This window comes from Lactuca virosa, chromosome 3 (assembly GCF_052849685.1).
Source record: "Lactuca virosa cultivar CGN04683 chromosome 3, Lactuca_virosa_CGN04683_v6, whole genome shotgun sequence".
NCBI classification, from domain to species: Eukaryota; Viridiplantae; Streptophyta; class Magnoliopsida; order Asterales; family Asteraceae; genus Lactuca; species Lactuca virosa.
This window is the reverse complement of record NC_136428.1, coordinates 40,111,528-40,123,368: the sequence shown is the minus strand read 5'-3', so window position 1 is coordinate 40,123,368 and position 11,841 is coordinate 40,111,528. Positions and strand designations below refer to the sequence as shown.

The window sequence follows — 11,841 nt, the reverse complement described above, 5'->3', positions numbered from 1 at the left end:
AGGAAGTATTCATTGGGTTCTGGGAAGTTGTGTGATCTTTTGGATTGGCTAGTATTGGAACACTAGTAATGGTAAGCGTGGTTTCCAGCAGTTTGGTCATGGGATGGTAAGAAGGAATGAGAATCCTTCCAGTATTGTGTGCTGTAAGATGTTAGTTGAATCAAAGTGGGGGAGAATCGTCTAGGGATTCAGAAGCAGGAGCATTTTTGAAACTGGGATAAGTTTCGCATCCTTGTCACGAAGAAAGACAGCTCAAGCGACTGTATGGAATGAGAGTAGTGTGAGTTGGAAGTTCGGAAAACTTGCCAATGATGAGATCGCTTTCTCGGACTGTCTGATAGCCGACTTCAGGGAATCAGGTTGGGGGATTCAATCCAGGACATGGGTTCAGTTTTGGATGTTAGGTCGTGTGTATGCTCGACGTTGGATGTGTTCGGATTAGTAATCAGCGATTTAGATAGTGTGGAAAGTGTTGTCAGACTGCAGGATAGTCGTAGCATTCACCAGTAGCGAGATAGCGTGGAGAGTGTTGTAAGACTGCGGGATAGCCGTAGGATTCACAGGGTTAGAAGATAGTGTGGGAAGTGTTGTAAGTCTACGGGTGTAGCCGTAGCATTCACAAGGATAGCAGATAGTGTGGGAAGTGTTGTAAGTCTGTGGGTGTAGCTGTAGCATTCACAAGGCCAGCAGATAGTGTGGGAAGTGTTGTAAGTCTGCGGGTGTAGCCGTAGCATTCACAAGGTTAGCAGATAATGTTAGAGTGTTGTAAGTCTGCGGGTGTAGCCGTAGCATTCACTAGGCTAGTAGATAGCATGGGAGTGTGTTGGATTGCGGAAGGAACAGTAGTACCCACCAGTTCGGGTGCAATAGTGAGGATATGGAAATCCACGGATTGGATTTCGAAATTTCCCAGATGGATTAGATCTGGTTGAGCAAGTGATAAGACTGTAGGAACGCCACTACAGTATGAGATCAAGGAAGCAAAGGACTGCTTAAGGTCATTTGTGATATAAGGCTACCATTGGTCAGGTAGCAATCACTTTTAGCCTTGGATTTGGTGACGTCAGGACTCGACGTATGAACCCGTGTGGTTAGATCAGAAGGTCGTTAGAGCCACAATGGCAAGATAACTAGTGGTAATTTATGACAGAAGAGGATTTCGTTCGGAAGTCGTGTGAAGCGACTACATGGGAGTCCTTTGGCTTCGCGACCGTACCGGAACCCAGTATTTCAAATGACTGGTGAATGAATTGAGACTAGGGAGGTCTCGGTGGCTTTTGGAAAGCAGCCATGTGGCAACATGCTGTTTCAGGCAGTTCAGTGTTTCAGGCAGATCAGTGCTTCAGATAGTTTCGAGTCTCAAGCAGAAATGGTATTTTAGGATTTCATCTATGGTTAGAGTAACAGATTGCTGATTAATGCTAAGTCAACCACAACGGGATTCAGCTATAATGATTATATATGGGTGGTCGATCAGAGAGTCATACCATATCGAGACTTCGAATTCCAGATTGAGTAATGTGATAATAACGCCAAGAATTCGTGCATCTTCGGATTTTAGAACCCTGTGAGGGTTGGCTTTATTTTCCTAGGGAAGGCTGGGGTTATGCTCGAGATTGTGGCCATGTCGATCAAGTTGTAGGGCATATAAGGAATTATAAGGAATGATTTCGAGGACGAAATCTAATTGAAGTGGGGGAGAGTTGTAACATCCCGTTTATTAAATAAATAAATAGATAAAAATTTAAATGAGTAGTAGCCTTAAATGTGGAATAATTTAGCAAGGTGTTGGTCTTCAGGAGTTAAAAAGTGATAATTGGAAGTTTGGGGGTTAAAATGTAACTTCCGAATTAATTTGTAAAGATTTTGGAAGGTCGAGGGATGTTTAGTAAGTTAAGGGTCTATTTTGAAAAGGATTTCAAAAGTTACGGTGGATTTGGTAAATTATGGACTTATTATGAAAGACTTTATGGAGGCAGGGGCTAAAGTGTAAGTTTTGGATTTAATTTCAAACCATATTGTGGGGAGGGGCTAATAATGGATAAAGGAGTTAAATTTGAATGGGTACGGGACTTAACCCGATGTCCACCCCCACATCGCATCTTCAACCCTAAATCTAAGAGACTATTTTCCAGCTGCCATGCGCGATGACCAGCCGCCACCACCTCTCCATTTGTTCACTGTTCCGATCAGATAGGGTCACCGCCATAGCATTCTTTGCTACCGGAGACGTAGTGAGAAGCCGGAACTCGAAGCCAAACCTCGCATACTGCTGCCGCCGGTGGCGGTGAAGACCGGCGAGTTCGTGTAATGTATTCTCTTCCCTTTTTTCGTCATTTTCCCAAGCCTCGTCGCCATCGTTGCTCCGGACAGTTTTCCTTTCGTTGAGTCCTTCAGCTGCTATCTGCCACCGTAAGGGTGGCGGCGAAGTGCGTGTCACGGTGTGTTCGGTGCATGCTCAGCTTAGAGTGGCAAAGGAACCATGTCCAGTCGAATGTGTGTGTTGCAAGCAGCCACCATGGCAGCCAACCATGGTGGCTTCCGCCCCCTGCCACCGCTTTCTGCCTCCACCAGCGATCGTGAAGGGTGGCTTTGTGTGTGTGTGTGTGTTTATTGTGTTTATTTGTGGGTTTGATGGGATTATGTGGAATGATTCATGTTTGGCCGGATTAATCAACGGAAAAACCCACCGCCACCACCGTGAGGTGGTGGCCGCCGCCGTGAGCCGCCATTGACCACCAGTACCCGAGGTGGTAGTGGGTGGTACCCGACTTAATTAACAGTTAATTGACCTAAAAACTTAGCAAATGGACTAATTGGGATATGGTTGGATTGAAAACCCTAAATAGGGTTTAGAATACCCTAATTTTGTATATGTTAATTTGGAATTGTCGGGACCCGCAAGTTTAGACCATTGGATTGGAATCATGAATTAATCCCGACTATATCGTATGTTGACCTAGTAGAGTGAAGGACTTAATGGGTTAAGTCTTTAATGGGTCATGTAAGAAACACTTAACCCTAATCGTCATTTCATGTGAAAACCCTAATTGTGTTGGGTTTGAGTTGGGCCTTTTCTGTGGGCCTAGATGTTTGGGCTATTGATGGGCCATCCAAGGACAAGTAAATGGACTAGAATATTTGGATTGGGCTTCAGGATAAGGCCCACTAGACAGGCTTGGGCCCAATTGGGAAAAAACGGGCCATAGATGGGACATAACTAGGCCTTGAGGACTATGAGATATTGGAACATTGGATTGCCAATTGTTTGGGCCAGAATAAATGGTTGGGCCTTAACATAAGACCATGTAGGGATTTGGGCCCAATTTGGAAAATTGGGCCATATGTTGGGCTTTGGTTCATTATTAGACTTTTGGGACTTTGGATTGGGCCTTGGGCTTGAATCAAGCTAAGTTAGGAGTAAAGTAGTCTTTTACCCCAAGCATGGACTTACGGATATGTGTTGGGACCCAATTATTAATTGGGTGTTATTTCGATGTTGACAGATTCGGGAATCTGTCATCCAACAGCTAGGGTTTTGTATACGGAACTTCAACAGTGTGAGGTGAGTCCTCTTCTAGTAGGAACGAGTCTAAGGCACCAAGTTCGGCCCGTTTAGTTAGTAGTAGCTCCGGACTACGGTCCGATACCGGGCGGGGCCCGATGCAGGTTTATATGCTTTTCCGGATTTTGATCCGATGTCGGGGTAAGCCTGAGGAATGTTTGTATTCTTGATTTCTTCGTGATTCTTGCATGTGTCTATTTGTATGTTTTCGGACTTCGGTCCGATGCTGGGCGGGGCCCGATGAATGTTTATATGTTTATGGTATGTGTTTATGTTGATATGTATATATTGATATGCTTACGTATACCGAGCTTTGGTCGATGTCGGGCGAGGCCCGATGCTGGACTTCGATTCGATGTCGGGTGGGGCCCGATGTGGTGGGCTAGGCCCAAGTTATGTTTATGTTATGTGTATGTTATATGCTTGATGATATGTTATATGTGTACCGGACTTTGGTCCGATAACGGGCGGGGCCCGATGTAGTGGGCAAGGCCCAGTGTGATGTTTATATGTTTATGATTATGTGATTATGTTTACGTAATTGTGGATATGATCATGTGTATACTGAGCTTTGCTCGATGTCGGGCGGGGCCCACGATGTGTTTGTGTGACATGTGTATGGTATGTGGTAGATTGGGGAGACTCACTAAGCTTCGTACTTACAGTTTTTAGTTTTGGTTTCAGGTATGTTGGTTTTCAAAAGAGGAACTTGGGATGATTGCAGTGCACACCATTTGTTTAGCCTGGGATGTTTTCACTCTGATATTTTGACACATGATTTTGATACAATATTTTGTTATGATGATTTGAGATACATGGCTTATGATCTTTATTGTGATGTTTGATGAATTATGGTTTTCTTAAATGATTTTAAAACGAAATTTTTGGACTGTATTTTTGGGATGTTTCAAGGAGTTTGACCATTTTTGACCTAAGGGCATTTTGGGTAATTTAATTTATAGTTTGAGATTTTGGTTCCTGTGAATTGTATAGGTGACCGATAGAGTTAGCTTTTAGAGTAGTGATCGATGCATCTATTCTTTCAGACTCTGAGGTGAGTCTTCTCACTATATCCATGGGTCGAAGGCACCAATGCCGGCCCATTACATGTTATTTGGTATGCTAGTTGTCTCTGTAATACTTCCATGGAAGACCACAGGGGGAGCCCATGGCATTTAGATATCAGACCATGGGGAGAGCCCATGGCATTCCAGGTAAAGACCATGGGGGAGCCCATGACATATCAAATAAAGACCATGAGGGGATCCCATGGCAACTATATCTATGTTGCATGATAATTTGTGGTTGTATGTTGTGTGGTATTTTGGGGAACTCACTAAGCTTTGTGCTTACGGTTTTTAGTTTATGTTTCAGGTACTCCGGTTTTCAAATGGAATGGCTCGGGATGATTGCAGAGCACAAACCACATGTTTCCGTATTTTGTGAATTACTCTGATTTGATGATGTTTAGCTAAAACTTGTTTACCTTGGTTTTATGGGAAAGATATGTATTAACGATTTATTAACCTAAAAACAAAAAAAATATGTCTTGAATTTTTAAGATGTTACATGTTCAAATTAAACAAAACTAATAGATTTAAATGTTCAAGATTAAATAGAAGGTTAATTTGGGTCGAATCAAAATTTAAAATTTCGAGGGACCAAACTTTCTAATTATGGAAATGTATGATTAACTTGTATTTAACAAGGTCGAATAGGTTTTGGACTAACTTTTCTAATAAGAAAGTTAGTTAGGTTGGAAATGAGAAAGAAAACTAGTTATGAAGTTAGAGTTAAAATTAGGATAAATAAAGAAAACTAGTTATGAAGGGACTGAATCATAAGCCCCAACCTCTCCCATTTAGGATGGTTTTGACTTGATGATTAGAAAGGGAAGCTTAATTTTGAAGTGGAATTAAAATTTTAGAGAGAAATTGAGTCACATTCAAAGCTCTAGCAACAACTTCTTATAGTGAATACCTTGATGTAGCTTTTGTTTACCCTATTTATGATAGATATGGAATTGGAACTCCATAAATGTTTAACCACTTTTTGGTTCGTTTATCTCAAATTTATGGTGATGTTATTAGATTCCATGTGTTTTGTATTAGATTTTAATTTTAGATCACTAATCTATTGGAGTTGATACATTATGATGGCCCAACTTATGATTATAAAGCTTAAATAAGTGGTTTGATCCCTACATTGGATTAAGCAATCATTGATTCACTAAACCTATAACTTAGGAATTGATTTAATGGTATCTTATATGTTTGAGTTTATATTTCATTATTCTACATTTAAATCATAGTCAAGGAGACAACCTACTCATCAATTTTGGATTCATAAAGCTTTGATGGATATTTTGAACCCTAACAATGGTGGATAACCTTTTGATCCATCTAGATTCAAAATTGATTATATAAATAAGGTTCTAATATGATTTAGATATAGATTCAAGTGTTTTATGCTCAAATAATTGAAGAAAAACCGATATAGAAATCATGAATAGTAGTTTGAAGCTTGAATTGAAGGTAAAGGTAATGATATCCTTAATTGTTGAATCGACCATTTTAATGATTTTAGCTAGGTTGTTAATTATGGTTTTAAAAAAGTAGTTGAATGTTAGTAACTAATATTAGGTTGTTAGAATTGAAATTAAAATTGTTAAGTTAAATTAGATGAGCTAAATGGTGTTTTGAGGTTTTTGTTCGAAGCGATCAAAACCCCAAAACATGTGGGCCATGTAATTTAAAGGCATAAAAAGCATGGTTCGTCTAACTGGTTGTAAATTTTTTGAATTTAGTAAATTTTTTTATGTTGATTCGTTTGACATTAAACCACTTTTGTTTCCTTTCTAATACCTTATGAACATTTGTCCCCAATATCTTTTTTTTTTCGAACGACGGAATTTTATTAAAAAATAGCAAGAAGATAGGGAAACATTACAAAGAATTACAAGCTACATTAGGATCAAAAATCCAACCCGACCACAGAATCTTAGCTTTCTTATACATATTTGAAACTAAAAATAAGAATTGATAATAATGTCATCAAATAAGATTGATAACTTGGGTAAAGCCGATCCAAAAACGAAATTATTCTGGAACTTCCATAAAGACTAGAAAGTGGTAACAACAACCGCATCAAAGGCCTTGCAAATAGAGATAGAACTCGCAATAGAATCTGCCCAAGAAATAAAAGCCATGACCGTAAGCTCCATTGGAAGGTCAATTCTCCACCAAGTAGCAATACGCACCCAAATATCCTTGAGCGACGAGCACTTAATAAAAATATGAAAAATACTCTCCAATTGAGATTAACAAACCGGGCATAAAATAGACTCAATCTCCATGCCTCTAGCTGATGTGACAACCCGAAATTTCCATTTGTACAAACCCTACAGTCAGGCACTTCAATTAAAAGTCAAATTCATTTCTTTCAATTTTTAGCTCGGTTTAAAGCCCGTTTGAGTATTTTTAATATTAATTCTTCGAGAGAACAAATGAAAGGAAGTATTTTCTAGGATTATTGTGTAACAAATAAAACAATTAATGCCTTAATGAGGTGTTTACGGCCAAACATGAGGGGTTAGGGCCGTGAACTCCCCTTTGGCCGTGAACTCATGCTTAAAGCATGAGTTTACTCCTTTCCTTACTCTTTTCTCACTTCCAAGCTCAAGAACACCCACATTCTCTCTCAAGTATCATAAGATCTTCTTCCAAATCTTTCAAAAATGTAAGTGTTTCTTCTCTTGATTTGTTGATACAACACTTCATCTAGTAGTTATACATGATTTCATCCATGAAATCTTCTCTTTTTCATAGATCTCCAAGTGTTCTTCATTTCACCAAGAACACACACTAGTGTTTTTGGACCTTAAACACTCTTACAAGCTTCCTATAAGTAAGTACACCCCTCTTTACTAGTTATGTGCTTAGATTACTTGTTAAACCATTGAAAAACACCAAGAATCCCCAAGAACACATGGGTTTACGGCCAAGGCAATCTCCTTGGACCGTAAACACCATTAGGTGGTGCATATATGCCACCATTACTTCCTAGGGCTTGGATATTGGACTAGAACCTTTCATGCATAAGCTAAGGACCTTAAACTACGAAATGATAGGAGTTATCATGGGTTTACGGCCGTAAACCCACTAGGACCGTAAAACCTAGGCCGTAAACTCATGGAGAGTTTACTCTTGGACCGTAAACTCAAAAGCAAAGCCCTACAACCCTTTGATGCAACCCTATGACCTTCTAACACTTAAACCAAAGTGTTTTTCCACGTTTTAGGGTGTTTATACTTGCTTAATTAGTGTTATAATCACTAATTAGATACATATATATATATATATATATATATATATATATATATATATATATATATATATATATATATATATATATATATATATATATGTCTTTATATGTTAAATAGGAACATTGTGTGTGTTCAAGTCTTCACTTGACACCTAGCACCTTGTCCAACACTTTCATCCAAACCACTCACTACAGGTGAGTTCATACCCCTTAATCGACCTTTGAAATGATTTTAAATGATTTTATGGGGGGGGGGGGGGGAATACAAGTTGAACTATTAAGTTATTATATCAATCACATGTGATTAATAACTGTCAATCAAATAGATTTTTGCATGTTAAACTGTTTTATTCAGCTAAAGGTTTTCATATATTACTTTCAAATCTCTTTTAAAGTACTATAATCTCTTTTTAAATTACTAAACTTTTATCAAAGTCTTTTAAACTTATATTCTTGTTAGATTCATGTCTATATAGATATAGTTATATAAGTAGGGTTTGAAGGACTTAGGACTGATAGCCCGCTTTATTTCCTGTTCCTTGTTTGGTTGTGGACTTAGAGTATCCAGTTATTTGTCCGAGTGTCGTTGAAGTCCTAGTTATATATTATGTATATCTGTTTAGATATTAAAACTCTTACTCCAGTTCAGCGCCTTTGGGTAGCAAAGGTACCTAGATAACCTCTCAAGTAAACTAAAATAAGTATAGTTTAGGAACCAATAATAACTCTTATGAGGAGAAACTAGCTATATCAATATTCTAAAACATGTACTTTTAGTAAAAAGAAACGTATATAGCAATCAAAACACGAGATACATCCTCATGACGTGGATTTCACCGTTGTCGAGTTGGTAACCAGAGTCTCCTGGAGGGAGAGCGGGCATTGTGTGTATAGATCTATACGGGACAGACCATCCCACATCCTGACTGCTAGCTACAGTCCCGGCCGACCAAGCCAAGGGATGACAAATGTCACATTTATTTCGACGCCAGCAGGTCGTCGTGTTTAGATCCGTCAGTCAGTATGGTTATGAGTATCTTCACATTTACCTTATAATTCATGACCTTAAGGTAATTAGTACCACGGTAGTTTCTACATATAAAACTACGGTACTATAATATTTTCCCTAATACATTAAACTTAGAACGTTTTTGACATAAAACGATAATGTAAAACTATATTTTGATAATGATAGTAACATTGGGAAAAATGCTCTTTAAACACAAAACAGTCGGGTCTTGGTAGAAGACTGCTTTTAGTAAAGAGACTCATTCTTTTAAACATGAAACAGTCGAGTCTTGGTAGAAGACTACTTTTAATAGAAAATATAGGATTTTCTGGAAGGAATTCAAATACTTTATAAACTTTTATCACCATCATCTAATGAGATTATTTTGGGGAAAAACATGTATTATTATCAATGTCATTAAAATACTCATGAACTCACCAGCAATAAAATGTTGATCCTCTCTTTCAAAATAACTTGTATTCTCAGGTCGTCAGTAGACAGGTACACTCCGGGAGCTTTTGCGAAGTCAGCCTTGTACCGAGCTGCATCTTATGTTATTCTCTATATCTACTTTTGATGTTGTTGCTAAATGTAACCTATGTAAAAACTTATACTATTAATGCAGTGGTTGTTGTACTTTGATTACTATACTGCATGTGTTGTGATACTTGACATGACGTCCTCCACCCCAGAACGTTTCTGCCGTTCCGGTTTTGGGGTGTGACAGCTGATAAGTTCTCTCTCGTCGAGATTCTTTGTAGTCTGATTCTCCACATCAAAACATTAACTTTTATAGGAACCCAAGAATTCCATCTCGTAGATATATCTCCACACATCAAATAACCATCATCATAAAAAGACCGGGCCGAAGAAAATGTGTACTCATTAGACGGCTCCAAGGACCAACCAAGCCAATTAGGAGAAGGAGATATACTAACCAGACTAAGAACTGATAAAAGATAATTCCATTGCGTATCTTCCATGCCTCCTCTAGGTAACCTGCGAAGTGAAGAAGTAAAAACATCCACATCCAATTTGTCATTAACTGTAACATCCTTGCATAAATCAAGGGCATATATACGATGGAAAGTACATGCTAAGGAGTTATCTCCCGACCAAACATCCAACCAAAAATGAATAGTCTTCCCATCATGAACTCGAATAGGACAAAAAGGAATCAAATCCAACCCTTTAGCCTTCAACTTATCAACCACCTTGATAACTCCAGCCCAAGGCAATAAAGAAGAAGAAACTGAACTCCTAGCAGAAGTGGGACCGAAACCATGAATAGAATCAACAACCTTCACCCATATTGACTCCGAACAATGAAAATAACGCCATCTCCATTTAAAAACCAAAGACCAGTTCAAAGCAAAAAGGCTACCGACTCCCAACCCACCTTCTTCTTTACTAGCCATAACTTTATCCCACCTAACCCGATGCAATTTTTTATCCCCCGAATCTTTTCCCTAAAAGAAAGAAGCTCACAAAGATTCAAGTAATTTTATGACCTCCATTGGAACTAGGAAAATGGACATACAATAAGTACCAATACTGCCCAACATTGCTTTAAGCAAAGTGAGTCTACCCTAAATCGACAAAGTCTTAGCTTTCCAAGAAGAAAGCTTAGACTTGAACGTCTCAACAATTGAAGACCAAGAATCAATTATGGACATATTTTGGCATATAATCTGACCCAAGTGAACAAAAGGAAGCCGAATGGAAGCACAGCCAATCATAATAGTTGCAGCTTCGACTTGAGGACTAGGAACTCCAACACCAATCAACTTGCATTTTATGAGATTAATATGCAAACCAAAGGCAAAAAAGAAACATCTTAGAATACGAATGGTCCTTCTAACATTCTCTAGGTCCTATCCACAAGGAAAAACTGCATCATCCGCATAAAAAAAGATGAGAAATATGAACAAGATTTGAACCAACATCAAAACCTAAAAACACCCTATTCTCTTCAGCCTGGAACAGAGCAACATGGAGACCCTCCATTGCAAGAATAAACAAGAATGTAGAAAGAGGACCCCTCTAATAAAGACCTATATGGATATCAAACTCATATGTAGGCGAGCCATTAACCAGAACCGAAGCCTGAGCAGAAACAAGAGCAACACTAATCCAACTACACCACTTACTCCTAAAACCCATAATATCTAGGGATGAGCAGTGGAATTTGGTACCTACTTTCGGAACCGGAACCGCCATTTCGGAATCGCAAACCGCCTAAAGCGGTTCCGGTTCCGGTTCTTATTTTTATAGAACCGCTACATGTTGGGTACGCACCGGAACCGATATATATATATATATATATATATATATATATATATATATATATATATATATATATATATATATATATATATATATATATCACAATCACACACTTTATACGTTATATTGAATTACATCATTTAAAATTCTAGAACTTTGAGTAAATTATTTTGAACCGTTAAAGGTTTTAAGAAACATACACATATTTTTTTGTCATATTATTCAAGCTACTGATATTTTCTAATCCTTATTTTTAATACGTAGCGAATTACATATTAATGTTATCATTAACTTTTTGTAAGTTTACAATAGATATACTTTTATAAGTTTTAAAAATTCAACAAATTTAACGAACCGAGTACCTGGTACTGGAACCGCTACCAGCCGGTTTCGGTTCCGGTTCCAACATTTTAGGAACCATTAGTTCTGGTTCCAGATAATTAGGGCGGATACTCGCCTACGCTCATCCCTAATAATATCCATAATTTCCAATAAATAATCTCACGAAAGGGAGTCGTAAGCCTTTTCAAAGTCAACTTTGAAAAGCATAAGGTGTTTCTTTTTCGAAGTCAACATTGTTGAGGTATGGGTTGGTTACAATTATATGTAAATCTTATGCTCATTAATATTCTATACACATAATGTCAAATCCTAA

General features: G+C 38.2%; 1 protein-coding gene across 1 annotated transcript; it reads right to left on the bottom strand.

The window, feature by feature from the left end:
• Positions 1 to 6,510: 6,510 nt before the first annotated feature.
• LOC145163431 (uncharacterized) lies at positions 6,511 to 11,120 on the bottom strand. The gene is made up of 3 exons (XM_079082271.1): positions 11,100 to 11,120; positions 9,808 to 10,369; positions 6,511 to 6,590 (listed from the first exon to the last, which is right to left on the bottom strand). The coding sequence occupies exons 1-3, from the start codon at positions 11,118 to 11,120 to the stop codon at positions 6,511 to 6,513; spliced, it is 663 nt and encodes a 220-aa protein (XP_078938397.1).
• Positions 11,121 to 11,841: the final 721 nt, after the last annotated feature.

Coding starts and splice junctions, on each gene's coding strand:
- LOC145163431 (XM_079082271.1), bottom strand. CDS start 11,120: ATGGCGGTTCCGGTTCCGAAA. Junction 10,370..11,099: donor TGGCGGTTCCGGTTCCGAAA/GTAGGTACCAAA, acceptor TCTTTCTTTTAG/GGAAAAGATTCGGGGGATAA. Junction 6,591..9,807: donor TCCTTCTCCTAATTGGCTTG/GTTGGTCCTTGG, acceptor TCTTATTTTTAG/TTTCAAATATGTATAAGAAA.